The 26,343-nt window shown below is 43.3% G+C and overlaps 1 protein-coding gene across 3 annotated transcripts in view; it reads right to left on the minus strand.

The window, feature by feature from the left end:
• Nucleotides 1–1,009: 1,009 nt before the first annotated feature.
• SMAD7 (SMAD family member 7) overlaps nucleotides 1,010–26,343 on the minus strand; it is a 46,622-nt gene continuing 21,288 nt past the window's right edge. For all 3 annotated transcript variants that reach the window (XM_044431218.1, XM_044431217.1, XM_044431216.1), the window contains one exon: nucleotides 1,010–1,718. In XM_044431218.1, the coding sequence (XP_044287153.1) occupies nucleotides 1,180–1,718 (539 nt within the window). In that variant the 3' untranslated portion in view covers nucleotides 1,010–1,179. The remainder of the gene's footprint in view (nucleotides 1,719–26,343) is intronic.

Here is a 26,343-nt window from a genome sequence, read left to right on the forward strand (position 1 = left end):
AGCACAGCCCATGGCATTTCATGGCATCACAAATAATCACTAAGTGAAACATGGGCATGCTTGTTTTTCCTCCACGATGACACAAGACGTGAAGAGGTAAAGGAGCAGGTGGCCGCATGGGAGAGCGCAGGAAGAGGACAAGAGAAGAAAGGGCAACGCAGGGGTGGCGAAAGATTTATTCTGCTGCATTTGCTCTCCAAACTGACTCTGTATCTATGCAAGCTGTACGTTCATTGGGTGCCAGCGACCATGAGGGGTTTCCATCACCCCGGTGGGTCCGCTTCCTTCAGAACAGCAAAGGAGTTGGTGGAATGATAGCAGATGCGTGGAATGATCTGCCATTGAACAGACCACTGCGCGACAGACTGGTTGGTATACGAGAGCTACAGTGATCAGGAGGAAGGCACCTCGCAGCAGTCAAATAGCAATGATTTAGCACCGGATTCAAGGGAACTTGGTACTAGATTGTTTGATGTTTACGGAAGTCCTACAGGCTCGGTAGCTCCAGTGTGCGATTGGAGTCCCCTTGCCTGTGATGGCCTCTCCATTCATTTCAATGGCAAAGAGGGGTCTCCATGCACTGCACCTTTGTGTGCACAGATCTGATCCCTCCCCTGAAATGACTGAAGCAGTCCAAGTGCACAAGAACACGTGTAGCCGCTGAAGCAAAGACAGATCTTTGGACTGGTGTGTGCACATCTACAAAGCGTGTGGGGGACGAAGTCATCTGATCATCTGACTTCCAAGTGAGGGAGTTAGGCAAAAAACCAAGTTGCATCGAATGCCAACCACCAGGTTTGGATAATAACTGAAAAGGTTCAAAATGATTCACTAATAAAGAACGTTCAAGTGAAGTCTCCTCCACCACCACCCTACCCCTTCCCAGTTGCCTTCCTTTCCCTTCTGAGTTATTGGTCATTCACACTTAAAAATGAAGTTTCAAAATAGTGAAGCAAAAAAAGAGAGAGAGAAGAGAGAGAGAGAGAGAGGGAGGGAGGGAGAGGAAGGAGGGAGGGAGGGAGGGAGGGAGGGAAGGAAGGAATCTTTCCATAAGCTATTTCTCAAAACAAAACAAACAAACAAACAAAAGTTTGCATGAAAAAGCAAGCACTCAGAAGGAGATATTTAGCAGCAAAGTAGTTATAAAATGTCACTGTTGAGTCCAGTCCGAGTCTCAAGTCATCGGTTATTAAAAATGACCTCCAACCAGCATGGGCAGCTGCTGATGAACTGCCTCGTATAGCACTGGCCCCAGCCCTTGACGAAGCTGATCTGAACAGTGAAGCCAGTCCAGGGCTGCTGCATGAACTCGTGGTCGTTGGGCCTCTGCAAGCTGTACGCTTTCTCGTAGTCAAATGCTTTGATGGAGAAGCCTGGGAACACTTTGTGAACTAGTAACGTCCTGGAGTCGGGGTTGTCCAGTGTGGCCGACTTGATGAAAATCGGGTAGCTGCTGCGGTTGTACACCCACACCCCATCGACTTCCTTGGTGAGCTGGATGCCGTAGCCGATTTTGCTGCGGACTTTCTGCACCAGCTGGCTTTTATTGTCCGAATTGAGCTGTCCGAGGCAGAAGCCATTCCCCTGAGGTAGATCATAGAAGATATCCAGGGAGGGCTCTTGGACAGAATACAGCCGACCCACACGTGTTTTCTCTTCCCAGTATGCCACCACGCACCAGTGTGATGAATCCTCCGGTTCTTGCAGAACCTGGGAATCTAGAAAAAGAGAAGAGGGAAGGGGAAGATCAGTTTCATTTCACAATAAAAACATTGTCTGGAACACCTGCCTTCCTGAAAGCTAATGAATACATGAAGTTGCTTTATCAGACCACTGATCATTAGTGTGAATCTGATAGCAATGAAACATTTGATTATTATGGAATTGCCTGATCTAAATGTGAAGAACTTTCTGTCTGGCACGAAATTGTTAAGAAACCCCTTCCAAACAAACAAACAGCCTTTTGTTATTTGCAAAAACATATACTAAAAGCCTCTAAATTTTAACTACATCCTCCGTGCAAGGAGGAGGATTAGGTTACATGTGAGAAGTCCCTCGGTTATAGAAGTGCTAATTTAAAAATGCACATGTGCATGCATGCACAGATAAAACTTATATTATGGGGGGAGATGATTCACAGAACCTCAGGAATGTGGCAACAGTGCAAAGTCGATACCAGACTATTTTTTGAGCCACTGTGTTTCTGCCATGTTTTTCTTGTGGCTCATTTGGATATATCCAATGCACAAGCTAATGGAAAAACTGGAATGGGTATAAAGGAGACTTTTTCACTTCATGATTCACAAGATGTTTTGAACTCAAAAGTTATATTGTAGGGCCACACTACAACGTGTAAGAATGCTTCTGAAGAATGCTTCTGAGTGCTCAACATATGTGAGAAATCCTGGTTTGAAAAATCCCTTGTACAAACTCATGTAAATCTTTTGTCATCTTGTTCGGGAAACACTGCTCCGCCAAGCAGATGGTGTCTTGCTATTGAAGGTGCTGATGGTGTGTTTCTATTGTTGTTGTTGTTGTTATTCATTACATTTCTATATAATAAAGCTCCCTGGGCATTTCACAACATTAAGTCACCCATTCTGATTTCAACCAGGCCCGACGCTGCTTAGCTTTCAAGGCAAGATCAGACATTTCTGGCCATGCCAAAGCTATATACAGAATAAGTGTTGGGGTATTCACAAAGCTTGTCCAAAATCTGGTAACTCAATGGCATCTCCATGTTCAGAAGAAGCACCAGGTGCTGGATGGGGCATATTATGCTGTTCGAAACAGCATCATAGACTTCAGATAGTTCCAGTAGGACTCTCTTTGCTTCAACTCATGGAAGGTTTATGAAATTGCTACCATATCATAATGGTTGGTGTGAATAAGGGCTTCATGGTGAGCTCAGTCTCTGGGTAATCCAGGTGTAATATTGAACTACAAACTCAAAAGAGCAAACTATTTAAGACTGATCTTTGCTGCAGCTCTACCACTCTGGCCTTCCTCTGATTTCCAACTGTTTATATGAATCATGAACAAGCCATGTTGCGGTCAAGAAAATGGGCGAAGACACAACAGTACTATACATTGTGCAGCCCTGCACTTCCCATAATTGATTTCCTCCCCAGCTCCCTTCCTATAGCCATTCAGTTTAAGCCAACGGGTAAATTAATGGCAGATTAACAAAATACCAAAGACCAGCTTATCAGCTGCAGACATCTTTTGTGATGTCAAATGTGGGTAAGCAGGGATGACAACTAGGTACTGCATAGCCTAACCCACTGCGTACATCATCCTGTTCTTAAAGGCCAATCCCTAGCTTTTCATATAATAAATTCTCCCTTGGGGAGTGGGGAGACAGAGAGAGAAAAAGAGTCATAAAAGGAGAGTTAACTGAAGCTCTGTCCAGACTAGAGGGGTAGGGTATGATCATCAGCTATAATTTACAGGACTTATTTATGCCTATAGACAGATCTCTGGTCATAAATGCTAAAGAATACAGACGTCAGATGAGCTATAAATCTGATTGAATTGCAGTTAGACTGTGGTTTGTGGTAGCAGGGTGGAGACCGGAAGTCTTGCATTTGTTACCAAAAAATGTGGGGGGAAGAACGAGGGGGAATGCTTCCCTCTCTTTCCCCTCCGAACTCTCCCTTCCCAACACTGCCTCTATTGCTAAACAGGGTAATTATCACAATTAGTGCAGGAGAGAAGCAGGGAGAGGAGAGGACAGGGGAGCACTGACTCAAACTCCCTCACAGTCAACTTGCACAGCACAGTGCATCGGCTCCATGCCGATTAGCCAGTAATTCTGCAAAGCTTTTTACAGACATGCTAAGACCTGGGAACTCTTAAAGCTTTGCAAATGCGCTTTTTAATAAAGGAGCAAAAGGAGGGGAAGGTGCGGGGAGAAACCCGAGAGCTCGCATTGAGTCTGTTCCTATCCCCACCCCAGCCTCCCTGGTTGCCACGCCATCCATCTGTTAAATAGCAGCCCTGAGTACATGCATGCAAACACCAGGATGCACGCATATCATTCAACCGTCCTCTAACACTTCTCAGTAGGTTTCTGCTCCACGCTTATCCAGTTCTAAACATACTGAATTTCTGCAGAGCTCCTGTGTTTACATTTTCCTCAGTCCATTTCAAAGGAAATTAGAGACAACTCCGTAAAATGCTTACATTGCATAGAAAGGTAAAACGGACACTGCACTGAGTATCTTCAAACTCACGAGCAAGCACACGGTTGAGCTGCCCATGAACGCGGGAGGACGTTTTCCTACGACAAACTCCGCCACACGGGAGCCAACCCAAGGCTCAGTCCTGAGGTGGAAAATATGCCGTTGAGGTAATTAATATATGAGCTGGGCCTAAAGTACACCGCTTCGCAGCCACATTTTCTACACCCATTTACAGCTCCTTAAACCCAACCCTTCCAACACCTCTGTGCTTTGACTGTATCCTTATGCCAGCTAGGAAAATATTTCCTTAGTAGCTCGAGGCAGCTTCTAAAAATGGGCCAGTGTTTGGGAATTGGAAAGATACAGTTTCTGATAAAGTTCAAGGAAAAGAAAAGCCGGGAATGGGGGCGAACGCCACTCCCCTCTCCCTCATGCAGCCGAGCCCTGGCGGAGACGCCATCCCGCGCTGAGGCAGGCCGGCCGGCCTTGATTTTGTCTTTCACCTCTTCCCAGCACGGCCCCCTTCACAGTACTTTGTTTCATATAACTATCCCACTGCAACCTGGCACGGAATAAGGGGCTGGGGGAGAGGAGCCGAGGAGGGGAGGGGGAGAAAGAGGCAAACGCTGGTATCAAATTACTTTTCACCTAACTCTCCAAAACTACTTCAGCGCAGTCATCGGGGAGCCGTGCAAGATACAAAGGGAATATTTTTTTAAAACGTGCAAGTATTTCCCAGGTTTCAAAGCAAAGGGATGGGGAAAGGGTTCTACTGTCAGGAAAGAAAAACAAACTGCAAAATAAAGGGAGGGAGAGGGAGGGAGGGTGGCCAGGAAAAATTATATCTATATCTGTATAGAAGGACCTTTCTGAAGTCCCCCCCTCCGCATTTTGTGAAAGAAAATCCCTCAGACTGCATTCTTTTCCTTTCATCTCCTCGACCCGACAGTCCACCCAGCAATTTCCAGGCAGACGTCAGTTAAAGAGAAGTTTTCAGATTACGTTAATTGCTGAGCCTAGATAAATTGTAGACTCTTCTCTCTCTGGTGTGTGTGCATGCCAGAAAGAGAGACTTCTCCATTAAATAACCCTTGCAAGTCAAGAATTCACCACACATGCTGGCCTATGGTGACCTCCTTGGATGCTGTATTTTCCTACATGGGTGGCACAAGCAGGGAAGATGGAGTGGGGGCTCTGGGTGCAGGGCAGAATTTACCCAGTAGCAAATTGCCCAAGTGAGCATGCAGCTCATCTGTGTTCCCTCATTTTGAAGCGGGGTTCTGACTGCTCAGCTTCACCTGCAATGAGAGAATCCCCATCTATGCCATTCAAAATTCCTGGAATAAAGGGTGGCACTCGGGTCTAATGAACCAGGATTTGATGGCTGGCCAGTTTTCATCTCATAGAATCATAGCAGAGTTGGAAGGGGCCTGAAGGCTAATGGGTCCAACCTGCTGCTGCTGCAGGATACCAAGTCACACCACCCCACTCAGTCCGGTCTGTTTCAACCAACCATTTTTTAAAGCTTATTTTATATCCACAGAGGAGCTTTCTTCTTCCAGCCACATTTATTTTTTTATTTAAAGCATTTCTATTCCAGCCAACCTCAAGACAGCTTACAACCAAAGCGTCACAGCAGGTATAAATCTAGATGTGGTTCAGTGCTAGTCAAGGAAACTCAAGAAAAGCTTCAAAGATCTCTGAAACAAGAGTTGGGCCTAGGACTGTACCCAGAAAGAGGGCTCTCAGTGCTACCAAACAAAAGACTGCTGCTATTCCGGCTTCTCCTCCTTTGCCAATTTTATGCAGTCAGAGAAGGTAGAAGAAGCAGTGCCAAGACAGGAGACATTTACAAATGGAGGACAGCTCCATCTCGACCACCCATAAAACTCTATGGATCAGACAAGATGACTGCCTAGCGGTAGCACTCTATGGAATGTACTTAGCGCCTCAACATTCCAATTAAATCAGCACAAATGGTGAAAAAGAATCCTCATCAGAGAGGTTGCTCATGCTAATCCACAAAAATATCACATGTGGTATGCCACTGCTTATCTGAATTGTGCTGTTTTCTCAAATTGGTCTTCCCCTCTAGACTCCACAATGAACCAAAGGAATTTTAGCAACATTTGTTTACTCTGGGCTGAAATGGACACACATCAGCATTCCATGTGCAACCAAACAGCGCTATAAGTCTACCGCTTACATTGGGTGTGACTACTAAATGCACCTTTACTGCTATAAAGTTCCCACTTTCTGTAAGTAAAATGGGACCTCCTTAAGGAGCCACGTGAAGTTCCAGCTGTCCCAGGAGAACCACCAGCACAGATGGTGTCATTATTCAGAGTGCCATGGCTATGCAATTCATTCAGAATCAAAGGCCAAATTAGTAATATATCATGAGATGGAGAATAACAGCTCATTTGCATTTTCAGCTGCATGCAATTAACATAATTTGCTTATCATTTTCATAAATGGGCCAGGTGACAAAATGGGTTTTGTTGTTCTTGTTGCATTCATTCTGTCTTTGTTCTTAGTTTAGTCTTGGTTTAGAAACTGCCAACTTCAAGGGTGAAAAATTCAATTTTTAAAAAATTTGCATCATGTTCAATAGACTACCAGATAGGCTAGCTGAAGATTTTTTAACGTGCAGAATGAATGCTCATTAAAATTTATTTGTCTTATTACTTAAACGAAAGGGAAAATACATTTTAAAAACTCTTAAAACTGCTCTTGGGATGCAGGAGGTTTGTGACTGTACAAGTGCCAGCCAATCAGGCTGTGCCCAGCCCGCTTCTGCTGCAAACTGTCACATCTATTTCCCCCTAAATCTTACTCTGAACAAGGACTTGCACTTCAGCATATTTGCATGGCATGCAATGCATGCCCCTCAGTACAACCTCAAGCTGCACACTGTTGACACCCAGCCTCAAAACCCCAGTGGACTTTTTCCAGCGTTTACACATAGATGTGGGATTGCATGAGGAACAGCAATCTGTCAAGCCCATTAAGTCAATGGCCATGAGGCCAAGCCAGAATCCCTGCAACACCACCTACAGGGAACCATCCCAGCACAGTCCTCCCTGGTTTCAAACCAGCTTGGAAGGACAGCATGGTACTGAAAGCCAACAGAAACACGCTTAGCTCCCAATGGAGGTCGTCTGCCAAGGCAACTGCGAGCCACTTAGGTCTTAAAACCAGTTCTGAATCAAAGCTGGAAAGGATCAAAATAACCAGTTTCCGTCAAGAAAGCTTCCATGCATTATGAATGGTTCCACAAAAGCTAAGTTTTTGATCCAGTGCTAAACTAATCACACCCTTGCACAATGGAAAGGAAGCAAAAAGTGACTTTGGAAATGTTCGTGCATTCTCATGAGAAAACACTGAAGCAATGGTTCCCCTACAGAGGCGATGCCTAGAAATCTCTTTGTAAATATAGTCTTAGAAATACACCCAGATAACATAATACAAACTAAGAATAAAAGTACAAGGCTTATGTTATCAGGAATTCTACACAGTCCAGCTAACCAAAGCAGAAACCACTTTTACTTCTCCAACAATACATCCCTTTTACAGTTGAGGGCTGGGTGCCTAAAGACATCCTTCTAGCCAGAATACAAAGGGATTAACTAAACCCTAAAAACTCTGATTCTGGGATCACAAGGCAAAGCACACTTTAAAAATGCTTCGGTCAGTTTCACATAGTGGTCTGCAAACATACTACAAGATATGCAGCCTTCTCCAAGAAACAGTAAAATTGATTTATCAGAGAAGCCACAGCTGTAGGAATCCAAAGATAGCTCCTTCACTTTACCATCACTCATTCACTTGCATGCATACTCCCAAATATAGAAATGGTCACCTCCTTTTTGCAGTCAAATATACAGTAACTATTTCCCTATTTCATTCACCTGTTCTGTCTGCCTTAAATAGAAGAAAAATGCCTCTCTGTGATATGGAATGTTAGGATTCCGGTTCTTTGGTTGAGAAGGAGCAATAGATAAAACTAACACACCCGCAATAAATTCGTACCTCCTCACACCACACACTAATACCATGTCCCTGGGCTGGGGAACTTCTGGCCTTCCCAATGTTCTAGCCTATAATGTCCACAATCACCCATCTTCAGCTCTGCTAGCTGGAGCTGGCAGAGGGTGCCAGAGGCTGAAACATCTGGAAGGCCACAAGCTGCCCACTTGTGCAAGGTTTTCTTGTGTTCTAAGGAAAAGTGCAGAAATGCAGAAGTGATCCTGGACATGCGTCTGGCTTATAAGAAGCATCTTGCAAAATCAGACCAAGTTTTATAAATCAGTCGGATTTATAAATCTTGCTTAGTGAACAGAAATATCAGGTGGGGCACAGAGGTTTTAGTAAAAAAGTAAAATGAAACAGATTACACATGTCTAAGATGACACACCTCTGATTTACAGAACCAAAGCTAGGAAAACAATAAACCTCAAATTCTGATGCTGGCACTGTATGACTTAATTTTTAAGCTTTCTAGGCACGAATGGAACCTAAATAGTGGATAATAGTGCATTACCATTTGAATACTTTTTCCATCCTAAATGTGATTCAAGGAAACAAAAAATAACTGTAACTTTATGAGATTATCCATACTGCACAGAATGGTTTATCAACAGTTACTGTTCTGCCTGTGAGAGATTTTGATCAGATCAGAACAACACTAATGTAACACAAATGGCCAAGGATTCAGTAAGCAGAAACACAAATAAGGCTCTTCATAGGTTCCTATAATGTCCAAATGAGGGTAGTTTCCACCCAACTGCGCCTAAGAAACTGCATTCATCATGCTTTTCCATTTAAACCACTGTGTACAGAAGGTTGAAACTATAATTTCCGCAGATGCAACCAGGCTGTGCTATGGACACTTACTTAAGGAGTCCTTAATCTGGATTATTGACAAGGCAGACCAAAGTATTTTGTTAGGGGCCTTTATGTGCTATCATGTCAATGCTTGTTTACAGAGCCCTTAATCCGTATAAATTTGTGTCTGTGTCTAACTGGGTAGTTATTACTCAGCATATCAAGTAACCTTGCAAACTAAATCATATGAAGTTCTTTTAAAAGAACATTTTATTCAACAAGGCAATTGTCCTGTGCATAAAAATGTTTCTTGCCAGAAGAAGAAAAAAGGGGGAAATTCTATAAAATTTGTTTTTCCCTTAAGGGGAGCTAAGAAGTTCACAAATACATCTGTTAGAAGTACTTGGTACTATAAAGTCCTCCTTTTTTCTTTTCTAGTCCATGACTAGATATACCCTCCCATGGGTTACAGAAACAGGAACAACAGCATCCTACAACAGTAGGGTGCACGTCGCAGAATCTAGAGCCAGTGTGGCGTAGTGGTTAAGAAAATGGGACTGGGACTCAGGCGACCTGGGTTCGAGTCCCCACTCAGCCATGGAGCCAGCTGGGTGACTTTGGGCCAGTGACAGACTCTCAGCCCAACCTACCTCACAGGGTTGTTGTTGTGGGGATAAAACAGCAGGAAGAACAGTATGATGCAAGCCACTTTCAGCTCTTTAAAAGAGGAAAAGGTGGGATATAAATCTAATAAGTAAAATTAATTCTATAGATCAAAATTTGCATTTTGCCTTAGATTTGTGCTTTGCAAATGATCCTGACATGCACTCAGTTCACAGCCTCATGCCTGCAAACAGCAGTTTGAGAACATTCGTAGCCACCTGCTCAAGGACTTCCACTGTCAGTGCTCGGGACTCTCATGATCTCCCAGCTACCTGAATGGATGAAACATTCAGGTTGCCTTAGTTCATACATGCACAGCCTGCATAATTTATGACCCGCTATGCTGAACTACTAGCCATGTATAAGCTGCCTCCCAAGGCCTTAGCAAGTCACTCTACTCCATCTTTGCAAGCCCAGGCTGGTAGCAAAAAGAACAGAGTGTTTACAGGGTGTTCAGCATCTAGAAGCCACAGCACTGTTCAGATACCTGGCCCCAAGGTCAAAAAAGAACTTTGAGCTTGGATTCCTTCCCTTTCACTTGCAGCCAGCCACACCAGCTGCCTCTCTGAGGCTGTAAGAGCAACCTCAGAAAAAGGGTTTAAACAACATGTTTCCGGGGAGGAAGACAGGAGAAGACTGGAGCCAGCAAGATACATCTCCTGTCCTTCTAAAGCACTGCAGCTCTCTTGTAAAGTGGGGGGAAACCAGGGGCAACCTTCATCTCCATGCTCCCCCAGCTCAACATAGGGTGCCCACAATCCTCTGAGTTTGGAGAGTTCTGGGCAGCCCCACTAAATCGTGCTCTTAGTCAGACCCAGTGGGTTGTAACGTCATGACTTTGCAACTAGTGCAGGACAGAGAGTGGAAGACCCCAAGGTATAATCTCAGAAGCAGAGATCTGATCCTATCAAAAAAGATTTAACTTCGAAGGTACTACCCTTAAATCTTTTGGTGTTTTCCAGAACACTATCCAGTGCATGATTTCGGTGAAAGAGAAGAAAGTTTGACAAAGGAAGGAGATGTTCTAAAACATTTAAAAAAAAAAACACTGAATAGGATAGGACAGATTCTTCTTTAAACTCTAGTCTCTAGCTTATTATCCTTCTTTTACTTGTACAACAGACAGATTTGGAGTAAACCCCAACCCTAATCCATGTGTGCTACCAACTCTCGTTCTTTGGGCCTCATAAAACTTGCTGCCAATCATCCACATCTGCTGAAGAGACTGTCATATTCAGCTATGACACTTGTGGTAGTGAAGTCCACAGTTAAAATGTCTTTTCCTCTGCAGGCGTAAGGAGTTATAAAATAAGGCATGGAAAGAAACCACATATTTTTGTATTGGTCAAACACTAAAAGTACATGACTAAATGTGCTAATTTTCTCAACTACTGAACAAGTCCTAAAAGTATTATATAAATATTGTTTGCAGAATTATACAAATTTAGGTGCAAATCAGCACAGTTTAAAGTGCTTCAATCCCATTATCTTAAGAGATGTTTAATTTGGGTTGTTGGGGTTTTTTTAAAAAAAATTTGGGGTTTTTTTTAAATTTCTAAAAATATGTATACTGTTTTCCCATTTTACAAAGTGCAAACACTTTAACCATCCTTTTATATTCACAATTGCTGGAGTACAGAGCAATTCATTTTATTCACTTACAAATGAAGCAAAGAATCTAATCCATACTGATAATCATGTAAACTGACTTCCAGATCCAAGTTATTCCTGATCAATTCACATGGGCCCTGTTCCCCCTTTTCACAATATGCATAATGTCTGTGCTTTGAAAGGACTGCAAATTTATAGTTTACTTTTTCCAAATAGACATTAAGTGTGCACACATTGCCTTTAAGCCCTACACTGAGAGCCAGTGTGGTGTAGCGGTTAGAATACTGGACTGGGGATCTGGGGACTACCAGTTCTGGTCCCCGCTCGGCCATGGAGCCAACTGGGTGACTTTGGGCCAGTCACAAATTAACTCAACCTAACTAATCTCACAGGGTTGTTGTTGTGAGGATAAAAAATGAGAAGGAAGATTATGTAAGCTTTGAAAGGAAAAAGGTGGGAAATAAACAAACAAACAAATAAATGTGTGGAGTAGGAGCAGGAACGATTCAGGCTGAACACACCTCAACAATGCATAGGCAGGTTCAACGTACCTCAACTTGTCATATATGCCATCAGAGCCCACAAACTGCGTGAGCAAGTGTGTGATTTTTTTGTCTGTCTCTCCGTGTGTAGTTAGAGAGGGATATTATGCAGAAAGACCCACATCTCACAGCATTTTTAAAGACGATTTGAAAAACAAACAAAAAATTGATTCATAAATGCTTCATTAGTCACTGCTACTGTCTAATTATGACAAGTAATCAATTACTTCTGCTACGAAACAATCCAAAGAGGAAGAAGAAGGGTGGGGGAGGAGGGGAAAAATCCTTTTTAAAGCCTAATTGTATTTTCTTTAAAAGCCAGCAGGAAGGAGCCACGGAGTCCTCGAATGAGTATGCTTTATAGCTAGAAAAAACACATACATCCACGCACACAAAACAGAAAGGGCTGGCCTGGCTGTCTCTAGTGGTTAGACTAGAGCCAGCTGACTCCATTCCTCTGTCCCAAGCAATAAGTCTCATCAGCCATGCAAATTATAGAGTACCGTGGTGTCTGAAGGCCGAATTTCTACTTAGCTCGGGAAAAAAAACCTTAGCAGGAGGGAGGGAATCAAGAAACCCAGCCAATTCCATTCATAATATTTACAGTAAATGGCCCTCTTTGCTGTTGTTTGGTATACAGCCCAGGCTAATTATTTCTGAAGTTTTAATTTCAAGAACCTTCTTCCCTCGTTCATGTTTCTTCCCCTCTTCTTTTTAAAATGTTCCCCAAAGCTCTCTGGCTCCGAAATCATCCTCATCATTACCATCAATTAACTCGACAGCATTTGGGGGCCAACGGAGGTTTTGTTTATCCACCAAGCAACCCTACGAGGTAGAACGGAGGCCAAGGAAGGGAGTCGCTACCCAACAGCTCTGTAATAAGCTTTACGGGTAAGCCCGGATTCCCTAAACTTCCTACTTTTCCATTAAACAAACTATTTCTATGACATCAGCATGCCCTCTCCCCTTCCCAAGATAATTAACTCTGTGATCTCAGAGTACACCATTCTTCTACCCTAAACCATTCATACATTCCTCTGACATACAGCCTACAAGAAATACTCTTCAATTACCCAAGGTTGCTCCATCTCTGATGCAAAGCAAGTCTGGACCTGGCCAGACCCCAGAGGGAAAACTTCTTGGAACCTCCACGGAGGGAGGAAGGAAGGAAGAATGGGAGATAAATGTCACAATAAAGACATGGAATAGTGACCCAGAGTGCACTGCCTTTGGTAGCCCTGAGGCGGCAAGGAGTGCCAAGAGATTTCAAAGCACCCAGAGGCTTACAAGCTGCCTTACCACTAATCATTGAGGTTCTTTGGGGAAATTGGCCAACGCCGGTATGATGCCTTTTAGCAAACCTTGACAAAAATAAAGACTGCAAAGATTTCAAAACAAGAACCTAGCAAAAATCACCTAGGGACTGATTAAGGCTAGAAAGACCCAAGACCTTTTGCACCTATTGTCAACCCTTGTTTTATTAATGCTCTGAAAAATATGGAAGCATGACCTACAACCCTTCCAAAATAAACACAAAGATTCCAGAATCACACAGGTACACCTGTCACAGTTCCACCCGTGTGAATGAGTATTCTCACCCAGACCATGGCTAATTTTCACTAGTTGTGGGGACTCACTGTGTTGGCTTGGGAATATCACTGAAACCTCAGTTTCTCTTCTGTATTTGTTTTATACTAGTGTTGGGATTAATACAGAACTCAAAACCATTTCAAATACTGAAACTGCTCCAGAAGTTCACACCAACCCTCTTTAATCATCCAAAACCAATTCAAATTTCAAGACTTCTGCACCAAAACATACGACTCCTTTAGGATTTGAACTCACTTTGATAAAAGCTCGAAAAGCATTTCAAACCATTTTGTTTAAGTCAAACTTTTTATAGTGTCAGCATCTCTCTCTCCTTTATTTAGGTGCCTATATACTATATTCACAACCAGCATGACTTAACAACCCATTAATATACTTCATGTCTTCTTTTATCATAGAGAACCAATCCATGTACTAAACCAGAGCTAATTTTTATAGACAGGTCTGCTTTATGACAAATATAACATCTGAACTGAAAAACTCTGGGATATCTTTAAAAGAATTCACCATGCCTGATTACTCTTGAGGATGGGCAAAGAGACAAACATGCCCACTTCACACATAAAGTGCACAGATTTAACACAGTCCTGAATATTAATTTTTTTAAAAAAATAGGAATGTGTCCAGCAGGCTTCACCTGCAGCATGTAAAAATCATCTTTAAAAAACAAAAACAAAAAACAAACTGCATTGTTTTTGAAGGACTAACTTCAAGGGGTATTTTTCAAGTCCAGTGTACTCGGGATGCTAAGGAAATGGCATTGTTGGTGGTCTGCTTTTTGCAACTGAGGTTGTAGATTTTATTCCTTTGCTTGCCCACACATCCATGTTAAGAAGTCTTGTAAAAGCCATCCAACAAAGAATACATCAAAAAGGCGTACCAGCCTAGTATACCAAAGGTATACATACCAAAATGTTGTATATTCAGCAGTACTGGGGTATTCTCCTCCTCTTGTGCACACCTAGCTGCATTCCTCACGGATACACCTATGCTTTCTGCAAGTCTAATTTTAATAGTGGGAGATGTGCATGCACAGTATTGGCAATGCGTGGATCAAATATTCTCGGCTTGCAACACCCAGAACTAGGCATGTTAGCCAAAAGCCTCTTGATTAAAACAGCACTTTCCTAAAGAGTGAAGGAAATGTTCATTAAGCATAGGCACAGAGGCTTAGAAACAAGCATGCGTTTCATTCCTGCCCCATGTTCTCATCGAGCCCAGATTCTTCCTGTTAATAACAATTATGAAAACTGTTTAGATGGGATGGCATTTTGAGCATTTACTACATTCCAGCCAATAAATTCCATTCCCGGATCCGATGGAAGAAAAGCACCCTCCCTCAATTTCGCCCCTGCCCCTCCCTCCCCCCTCCCTCCTCCAGCCAGTCTCCCCCTCCCCTGGCTTTCATTCCTTCTGTCTTTCTTTACAACCTAATACCCTGTCGACTTGGCCAGGGCCTACTTAGGGGGAAAAACAACACAGCCAGGCTGGAGACAGCATGCAGACTGAAAAAGTTAATCATTACTTCTGTCTGCCTTCATAATCTAATCACTTCTGTGCCTAAGCGCATGCAAGCAAAAGCTCGCTCGCTCGCTAGCTCTCTCTCTCTCTCTCTCTCTCTCTCTCTCTCTCTCTCTCTCTCTCTCTCTCTCTCTCTCTCTCTCTCCAAAACCTGGTATGTAATTGCTTTTCCCCCTTCTCTCTCCCTGCCCCCAACTCTCAAGATAGAAACTCGGGTGACCCCCAAGTCAAGAATGAAAGCTAATAGCCAAAAGCAACAGAGAAGGGTATTTGGCTAGCTCGACACAGTGCTTATCAGACAGAAAGCCTCTCCCCCCACGCGGCACCCCTCCCCTCCTGTCTCCTCCCTTACTCAGTGGATTAATAACACTGAACAATTAAGACAGTACATTACATTCATGAAGCTAATTAATCCTCCCAACATTCCTGGGAAGCAGGCAGCAGAAGGAAGCCAGGAGGGGAGACGGGTGAAATTATTTATACTCCATTTTAAAGGTGGGTCCTAGCCGTGGTTCCTTCTGCTAGCCTGGGAGCACAAACACACACCTCACCTCCTCGGCGCTTACACACTCATTTCAACTGCTGCTAAATATCCAAGTTGGTAGACTGCGTTCCCCCTGACCTAGTTTACCACAACAGTCTAGACAACAGCAAACTGCATCACCACAAAGTGGGTTAAACCCCCCACAATGCTCTGAGCTACCGTGACAAAGTCAGGTTCTGTCTAGACTGCAGCATTTGCTCTCAATTCAGGTCAAGTTGCCACTAGGCCCACATACGGGCTGTGCCACAAAAAGAGCGCATGCACATGCACAAGACAAGCACGTTCGAGTCAGGAATGGACAGGAAGACACACTAAACATCATGCATGAGAAGAACTTGCTTTTCTTAATCGTTCGTTTTCTGGAAGCTAGCTCTTTGCTTAGCGGTTCTGTGTAAGTTGGCTAACAAACATAAAATCCACAGGACCATCTAAAAATCAATCAGCTACATAACAAGACCAATTAAATGGAGCATGACATGATAAAATAGTACAGATGTGCTACAGGAGGCTACAAAAAGGACAGCTAAAGGGTCATCTTTCTCTTGAAATTGTGGTTATGCAAAAACATGATGACATACAGCGCGCACTTGAGTGTGAAATAAGAGGGCAGTTGAGAGCAAATGAAGGCAGGGGGTCCAGACATTAAAAGAAATGAAGGGGTCCCCACTGCCCAACTACCACCAATGGAATGGAAGGGCATATAGTTTAAGACAAGGTACTCCTTCGCACAGTGGATAATGAAGCTGCAGAATTCTTTGCCACAGGATGTTAAGATAGGAACTACCATAAAAAGCTTTTTTAAATGATACGTTATCTTCAAGGATGATAGGCCTATTGATAGGTGCAAGGCATGATTTCCAGAAATGCACCATTGGATATCCTGCCATGGCAGGTCATGCTACCAGAAACCCACAGCAAAAGGAGACTGCAGGATCATGCCACCAGCCAACTTGTGTGCTCGCCTTGAACATCTTGCGGGTTGTAACACTTGCCAGCTCTGAGGGGATTTTGGGACCCCCAACCCTTATATCAACAATAGAGATGATTCACATGAAGAAGTGTTTGCTCAGATTGCATTGCCATCTATTAACAGCCCTTAATAATTGCACAGTGCTTTTGAAGGAGAAGGGCTTCACATCCATTTACCTATTTGTAATCTTTACAACAATTTTGTAAAGTGTTTTATTATGCCTCCATGTTACAGATGGAGGCTGAAAGGGTGCCTTGACCAGGGCTACCTAGTGAGGTGATGGAAGTGAAAGGATCAAAACCTGGGACTTGCTAATTCGCAGTCCACTTTCTTGGCCACTTGGCTATGAAGGCTGTAAGCGGAAACCCATAACATGTAACAGATCAAGGTTGAAATACTATACCCCAGCAGTGAACAACACAAGAGCCCATAGGTAGCGTTTGCCCCCACTTACCAAATTCATCAAATGTTACTGAGCTCAGTGGAGCTTACTTCGAGTAGCTACGCACAAGATGCTTTCCTAAGATAGTTAATACTTCCAAAGACATTGAAATATGTGATCAGAATATGCAATATTTACTCCACTGACTCAACATTGGTCACAGGTGAACAAGAATATCTGTGAGAAAGTTCAGCAAAACTTAAATCAAATTAGATTATTTGAACCATTAGAAAGTAAACAAGCAAGAAAAACTCTATCCCCCTGTGCTTCTAGATGTAATTATACATGCCTTTCAGAAAGGCTCAAACCTTAGCCTAATTTCCCAAGAAATATAAGTGGGCTACTCAGATCTGATGCTGCAAGAGCAGACTCGAAGCTACGTTCCCAAAGCAACCAATGTTAAGAGCTAATTTGCACTGTAAGTAGCTAGCACATACGCTGCCCATGCCGCAGCTCCTGCAAAGTGAGAATGAGAATATGTACAATTATCTCCATCAGCATACAGCATGTACTTTTCATTTGCACCTTCTGTTACCTGCCTTTGCAGGTGTCCAGTACTATGCATGTCATCCATGATATGTGAATCCTGCCCTGGATGACTCCATTATTTTATCCCTTGATATGCGATGGATGGACGGACAGATGGACTCTTACACCAAGATGGGGCTCTTACACCAAGCTACAGAAATCAATGAGACTTAGGTGTGTCATAACGAATCTGCCCCATTGATTTCAATGGGCTTCAAGCATGACTAACCTAGCCTGGAACCAACCCATAAACATTATAAATAATTAGGACTACGGCATTGATCCAGTAGAGAAAAAACTTGAGTTCTTGCACGTCAGCAGCAATTGGTTCACAAAGGAAAAAAGGAGCTCTGTCAGCATTTTATGGCAGTGAAACTACATGAGTCTTATCTAGAAACTCATACAGCAAATTGACATTAAGAGCAACAGAGAATTTTACTGTGCGATTTCTTTTATGAATGGTCCTTGATTGATTTTATATGGATTATTCATGTTTCATGGATAGGTACAGCCGTTCAATCTGTGGATAATACTCTATGTCAGGGGCCAGCCCTTCAGATGTTTTGACTTCAGCTTCCAGAAGTCCCTGCCAGTATGGCCAGTGATCATGAACACAAGGAAGCAGAAGTCCAGAACATCTGGAAACCTACTTTTTCTATGTTACGACTTACAGTTGAAGTAATAAATTACTTACTGAAATAAATAAAAAGAAGAAAATAGTTCAGTATTTTTCAGCTTGTCTGGAGACCAACCAGGCATATTGGGCAAAACTGAGTCCATGTTTGGTCCTCATGCCACACTCTCTGCTCTGCTCTGTCTGCATATTATAGGAGAAAAGATGTATAGGTAGGCACACTGGCGTCCAACAAAAGCTTGTCTGTTAGCAGAGATCTTCTAAATGAAGAAGAACTGAAAATATCTTTCCCAGAAAGGCCAGGGCTTCCCTGGAACAACCTGCAAACTACTGATTTAGAAACATCTAGAAATGTTACTCACCCGAGCAAGCATTTCTCCATTGGACACATCCTCTGATGCCATGGAACTTCCAGTATCTATAAATTAAGTCCACCCATGCCGCCATTATGTGTGATACAGCCTGGGGCCAACTTTAGAAGCAATAAAGTGAAAGCTTTTAAGATACGCTGTGCTCTGGTTCATTGGGCATAAAGGAGAGTTGCTTCAGAAGTTAATAAATATCTTGTCCAGCTGTGAGAACATACGCCGCATTAAGATGCATATGTCTTTAGATGAGTGGGTATTAAGCTGCCAGAATCTCCACTGAAAGTTGGCATCACACTGATTTTGATGAGAAAGTTTCATTGAACATACTCTTGGCAGCAAAACAGTAATGTAAACAACATCGTCAAACAAAGAAAATTACCACCAGTAATAATCCCCAGGCTTCTTATCAGATACAAACCTCATATGCATATACATTACATGTACCATTGTATTTATAGGTTTATTCTACCTCTTAAGTAAAACTGAATGGAATTCCCAGAGTGAAAATCTGAAGCCACCTTCTCCAACCTTCTGCCTTCCATATGGTTTGGGTTACAACTCCCAGCATTCCTGACCATTGGTCATGCTGGCTGAAGCTGCTGGAGTTGAAGTCCAAAAACATCGGGGGGGGGTTGGTGTGGGGGAAGGCTGAGTTACAACATAATTTCTGCTCTGCCGCCTGCACCACTGTGATACCCATGCCCTGGCTCTTGGCTCCCCACCAATGGATTGTCAGCCAACCGACATTCTACAGATGACAACATGTTCTTTCGAGCATGCTCTTGGCCAAAATATCACCCACAGTGAATTGATAGAAAGGAAAACACCATTAAACAAATAAGAAACATTAGAAAGACTTAGCTTTCACCAATAAACCTCAAATGAAGAACCTGACATAAGAAAAATCAATCCTTTTGCAGAATACTGGATCTGACCCAGTCCAAAGAGGGAGGGAAAGAGGTATGCTTTACCTTTACTGTGATACAAAAAACTAGCTGTTTGTAGAATTTCAACCAAAGCAAAAGTATGGCTAGTTGTTTTACATTTCTATTAATAGCAAGAAAAAACAACACCAGAGGACTATAGGATGAAAAACTTCCATATAACGCAATTTAAGAGCAGTCAAAATAAAACCCAGCAAGCATTCTGGACAAATGAGAACAAGGAAGCAATGCGTCTTTATGTCTGGAAAGCATGCCCTCTACAGAACAGTTTTAATCTGTTCATTAGTGTCGTTACCCAGAATCCTCTGTTTTGGCTCCTTCCCCAGTGACCTGTGGTTTGGATTCCATTTTTTTAACAATGCTTTTTACAAAAATGCAAGTGGGACCTCCAACAAAATGTTGCAGTGACCCATACCTCCTTCACAATGCTCCACTCCATTTGCTCTCTTACCCAAGTTTCTGGTCTTTTTCTGCCAACCCCCAGTCGGTCCTCTGGGGCCAATGAACATAACCCATCCTCAGTGATCTATGTTTGGGGGAGGAAGTCCTTGCCATATTAGAGTTCTTATTTTCCCTTGAAGCTTTTTGTACTTTGCAAACAGCAGGGTCTGCTAAGTCCCTGTGAATGGGTGGCGCCATTTTGGCTATGTAAGCACTTGGAAAATGTGGGAATGGATTTGTTAGTGAATTAACAGGGCAGCTCCCTTTGCTATTGGTCAGGTGAATCGATTCTGCAAAGACAAAGCACCATCATGAGAAAGAAGCACTCTCTTCATTTGTGCTAATTTATCACAGAAAGGGTCACACTAGTAAAATGTCTAAATGGTTGGCTTGGGCTCCTCTTCAGTAGCAAGTGGGATTTTCAAGGGCTGGGCCAAAACTGTTTGTACATAACCAAACAAAAACTCTTCTCCCTCCCACGTACATTTCAGCAATAAAACAAGATCAACATTCATTTTCCAAGGGTCCATCATTCATCAGTCAGCCACAGAGACACAAAGGCTCCTAGCAAAATACCTGAACGATCTATCATCTATAGACACAAGACTTCTACATGGAGTGCGCTGCTTGGTCTATGAGGCTTGATTAAGTAAAATTATATATGGGGAAACTGCAGACCCACTCAGACGCACCAGCTGAACAACAGAGGGAGTGCTGCTAATATGTGGATTTTTAAATTACAGATGATGTTGGAGTGAGGGGGGTGAGAGTCAAATAAAAAGAGCAAAAGAAAAACCGAAGCTACCTCCAACTCTGCATACTGCCTCCATGGTCTTGCTGTGGCATACTGCTGTTTTGTAATAAATGGCACTCACTGAAGGATCAGGAAACCTTTATACATGGACAACTACGACCCCAGGCTTCCACTGCTGTTAGAAACCAGACTGAAGACAGAAATGAAAGTGTGAGGCAGGCAGGCAGGCAGGCAAAACCTTCAAGCAAGCTTTTTGTGATTCTTGCCATAGCCCCTCTGAGTAAGGATGAGGTTGCTTCACTAGCTAGCAAGCAAGCTAGCTAGCTACGTGTTTCTGGTTTCTGCACATTCAATAAAGGAAGCTGTATCAATCTAGACAAACATCCGGTCCTTGGTGCATGTGAAATTGAGAGGCTAGTCAAATGAGATGCAAACACCCAGTGATGTGTAATCCTGACAAGCGAACTTTCATCAGCACCTAACTTCATTGCAAATTCAGCCCGTAAGCCCCGCCTCTGGACAGGACCCACATGCAGAGGGCACCGGATCTCTGTGTTGAAGCTGGCTCTGCACTGGGACAGAATACTAAAAGAAACGCTAAAAGACGATGAACGGGTCTGTCCACCGTTACACTGCAAAAGCATCACATCTAGCAAAAAGAAGGACGGCGAGGTTAAAATGCAAAGCCTAGCACAATGGTGCCTCTGGATTCTTTGCTCACTTGTGCAATGTTGCCAAGTGGGCAATTTGTCAAGTGCCAAAAGCCGCACTGGAATTATATCACAAGGAAAATGGTGTATATTCATTTGCAGGCAGTAACTGCACCGGATTTAACTGCGATCTGGATTTTTCATGGATCCAGTAAGGACCAACCTTATAGTTGAAGGCCATTTATTCGCTCTGAAATGACTTTTTAATAGCACCTGGAAAAATACTTCTATCTAAACATCAGAATGGGGATATTCGCTGAGGATCAGTAGACAACTGACTTCCCAGATGCCTTCTTCATCATAACCGGCTGATGCATTTCTGTATTCACTTCATCTGGCTGGCGACAAACTGCTGGGATAGTGGTATGATTTGGTATGAGCCTGATCATTTCTATTTATCATGCATATCAGTTTTTCTTAAAATGTGGGGCTTGTTTTTATTTGCTGCTGGTGTCTTATTCTCCTGCAATCACCTTTTTTCAAGATTATACCTACAGTCAAAACATACCTGGGAAAAAAAGCAAATTGCAAAATACTAGGATTTGAGGAAACATTCACAAAAACCCAAAGACTGCAAAAAGTTCTGTCTGGCTTCAGTTGGGCCTCTATTCATACTTATACTGAAATAGTTAATATCTTAGACTCCCAGGAAAAAAAAGATGATTTAGGACCAAGGTCAGGACTTCCACCATTCAAGCTAGGATATTATCAGCTCCTTTGGACCATGATTACATGATAATTGGCCTGAGAAGTCCCCCCCCCCCCCCCGCTCCGCCGCCGCCCTTTACAAGAATGGATTTAATTGCATTAGTTCTTTGCAGACATTATAATAGTCAAGCCAGTTTCACCAGGACAGCTATAAAAGTTGCTTCCTTTTTTGTTCTTGCTAATGCACAGAGAGATATTGAAGAGGCTTTCAAAGGAATTCCTGGAAAAAAAGCTCAGCTGTTTTAACGTTCTTTCAAGGCACATAAGCTTAAGTTGTGTTCAAGGGGACACGAAACAGACATGAATTTTTTCCTCGGTGTAGCAAGGTTAGAAGGGTAAGGAAGTGCTGAGCAAATTTTTATGAAGTTTCCCCCTCCCTCCTCCACCCCCCCACCCCAAGGTAAAACCTAGATAATGACACTGGGTGGAGCCCGAATTTTAAGTCTAAGCAGCCAAACCAAAATTAGCTTCCCAGCCAAAAAGCTCTCTTTGCCTTGCCTTTTGGGAAAGGAAGCTGAGAGAAAAATCATGAAAAGATTCCTCAGTACACTGAGACAGGAGGCGGCGGGCAACGTTCAAGTAAAGGTTACCCTGCTATTAAAATATTTTTTGAAATAATAAAAATAAAATCAAGTACTCAAACAGTCTCTCTTTGGAACTTAGGCCCACAAGAACATCTGAATACTAGAAGGGGGAGTCCACCATAGCTTGCCTCCTTTTCTCCTCTTTCGCTAATGTTTTCCTTCCTTTGTTTGGTCCTTTCCTTGATTTTTCTTTTCTCATAAAGCCATGATGCAATATCCTATTGTGTTTCAATATTTCCTGTTAAGAACAAGGGTGAAAGTTACCATTATGTGTTCAAAATACTCCCTGCTATCAAGATATCTCATCCCCCCTCAGGGCATCTCATCACAGTGGTGCAGAAAACTACTTTCTTCTCATGAAAGCTGGTGCTATCTCTCTCTTTCATTTTGCACTTGTCTGCAAAAACACTCCCAAAGTGTTTATTAAGTTAAGTGGATAATCTTTGCTCTGACTACAAAACATTCAAGTCTGCAGGTTGGCTAAAGGCTCACTGGGAAGAACAGGTGTTGACCCTCCTCTGGGCTTATCACCTTGACTTCACTTTGCCACAGCTTACCTGCCACCCGCTGCCCACTCCCCCAGACCCATGCAGGCTCCCCTGGGCTGCAGCCCCAGATCCCTTTGGCACGTGACTGAATACTATACCCATCAAGACCCAGACTGTCATTCAGTTCCTCATACTTGGCCCTTGGCCGCCATCTTTACACATACGCCACAGCAGAGTCAGACAGTGTACCTGCAACTTCCGCATCACCAGTTAGTACCTGTGAACAGAGCCAATTTCCCAGGTGCTTCCAAGAACTTTCCTGCCCACTTGTCTGATCCCCAAGTGAACGTGCAGCATTCGGAATGTGCAAGAGGAATCCCATTAGTTTTCAGCTACCTTGCCCCCGTTTATCTATTAGTCAGGCCTCTCTGGAGCAGAACCTACCTCTTCCTCACACAGATGCAGTCCTATAAAAGACAGACAACTCTACCCCAGTACCATCCTTGGCTTCCAATGATTTTTCCCCTCACCCTGCCCAAAAAGGAGGGAGCAAGATCCTACGAATCTATGTGCCCAGTCATCAATGCACACTTTGCTTGTTGGAGAGGAGACGCAAATACCACACACACATACACCCTCACGGGAAAGTCCAGGTAATTTATGGACTGGAGCATTGGCTGCACCGATTAAAGTGTGCCTGAGTCAAGTTAAAGAGTAACTAATTATGTCAGGTGAGCATGTGTATTCATCACATGGGATGAGGTGTGTTTGACTTTATCACGGATTTACATAATTACTCTGTAGGAGGCCTACATCAGAAAGATTTTGTTGTGCCCAAAGCCAGTGAAAGAACACAAAGCCCATATGGGAAGATCCAAGCCTTCCCAGTAGCTGGGTATGGAAAGCAATCCCTTTCACTAATGCAACCAGGTAAAAAGGTAGACTAGGGGTAAATCCCATTTAAGACACCTCTGTGAAAATAGTCTTGCAGTAAGCCCTGATTCTTCTAAAGACATTCTGGACCCACGTGATTAAATTATTCAAGCCATTCCCTCCAGCTTAACAGCAAACAAAATTTAAGAATACACCCAAGATTTTAATGTTGGATAAAAGAGCTAATTAAAAGCCAGGGGCTAGAGATCCTGAGAGCTGCCAAGCAAGCGCTCTTTGTTCTCACATTTTGAGAGTGGCCTATAACAGCATCAGCCGACATTTTTGTTTATACCAATGAAGTTCCTGAACAGTGCATTACTATTCCCTAGTCACACCTTAGAAGGAACTCTGCAAAAAACAGTCCGCTCCACAGCCAGGCTATTTGGGTAAAAAGTTAAGGAGGTAAACACCTCGTTTACTTTCTTTGTGTGATACAAACTGCACGAAGGCCACATAACTGCACTTAATAACACTGGGCTGAAAATAAACTGAAATAAAGGAAACTACTTTGTCACACTAGGCAGACCGCCAGATTGCTCTGCATGGGTCATTCAATCCCGCTCAGAAAGATGGTGCTTGCTGGCAGTGACCTGTGGCTGGGCCGTTGTCATCTTCTTTTACATGGCTGACTCCGAGGTCACTACAAGACGGCACCAGTTGGAATTCCACTTTCATCATTCTGAAGCCAGACTGTCTGATAAGGCTCTGGCCCAGGCCCAAATATTTGGGTGAAAGGACTGAGAGGTCAGGTACCTGCATCTCCTCAGCAACACTCCATGAGAGTCCCAGCCGCCGTCCAGATGAGCTACTGATAGTGCTGAGCTGATAAACCTGGAATAACTTTAGTTGATACAAAAATGGTGGGAAATCAAGGAGCGTGTTAAATCCTTCAAGCAGTGCAAACACAGCAAGAGGAAATGGGAGCGAGAGAGAATGGGTCTACCTGAGGTGTACTTTGAAGGGCAGGGAGGAAGAAAGGTGTTACAGCCACCTTGCCCCCCCCCCCCCCGGTCCTTCTGTGTGTTTTGGATCAACTGTGGCATGAGGCAGACTTCACCTAGCAAAATGTGGCTCTGTTTCCACAGCAAAGTTTATTCCTCCCATGGTTTCTGTGACTCCATGGAACACTGTGGTCAGTTATGATACCCATAAAGGTGCCACCTTCTAAAAGCTTGCACATTTTTCACAGACCAGAGCCCTACTCAGACATTATGAAAAAGGTTAATGTGCAAAACTCATGTATTTCTGTCACCCTGTACTTGTGGACAGTGACTTTCTGAAAAGGACTGACTCCTGAATCTGTGAAAACCTACACTGGAAAACCAGGGTTTGTCAGTTTTATAGACAACTTCCACAGATAGAACCAGCCTTCTTCAGAATGGTGCCTTCCACAGGAACAGGCCAAAAGACACATGCAGGGCAGAAAGTGAAAGGTTCTCCTCATGCATCAACTTTTACCCCTCACAAAACACCCCAACACAGCTAACAGTTTAAGGAGATGGCTATAACACAACTTTCCAAACCATTTCTTCTAATCCAGTTGATTGTTCGGCACTGAAGCAGATGTGTCCCTCCAAACCCCACTCACGCAACACAACACGCCACACGATGCAACCTAGGAGCACTCCCTTCATTTTGCACCCCCGAAAAGGAAGAAGGAGAGGAGAGGAGGGGTCTCTGTTTGGAGCCCCGTGTCACCCCTTACGCTACAGCCAGTTGAGCGGCTTCGCCACCAAATGAAGACAACCACTGCCCTGGCAAGGGTCTGAGCCAGGCCGAAATCTGTTATTTATAGAGAACAGGGATGTCGAGAATGGAAAGTGCCTGTACTGAGGCATCTGAGATGCTGTGCAGATGGGAGGATTCCTAGCATGGCCACTTCCTTTAGCTCTCTCATGCAAACTCACTAGCTCTTCTCTCCAACCGCACCTATTTAAAGTTACCCATCTGGCTCCACATGCAGAAGTAAACCATCTCATGTGATAAAATTCTCACCACTTCCTTTGGGCAAATTTTATTTAGCAGGCAGATACATAAATAAAGTCACACTCACACCATTAGTTAGGCCAGTCTTTTAAAAGGATAGCGCGATATAGTTGTTTGGACAGAAATTTTTAATTTTAAAGTCTGTAATTTGGGGAAAATTAAAATGACTGGGCAAAAATACAGATATCGTATTGCAACATGCAAAAATTGTGTGGTTCCTTATAGCGGGGCTGTGTCTGATAAAATGTGTAACCTCCTTTCTTTCTCCCTGCAACCAACATCAAGAAAAGCCATTATTATTAATGGCTGTAATCCAGCTATGGTTAGTTCCCTTAAAAGCAATGAAATGTAAA

This window comes from Varanus komodoensis, unplaced genomic scaffold (genome assembly GCF_004798865.1).
Source record: "Varanus komodoensis strain SLA01 unplaced genomic scaffold, ASM479886v1 scaffold22, whole genome shotgun sequence".
NCBI classification, from domain to species: domain Eukaryota; kingdom Metazoa; phylum Chordata; class Lepidosauria; order Squamata; family Varanidae; genus Varanus; species Varanus komodoensis.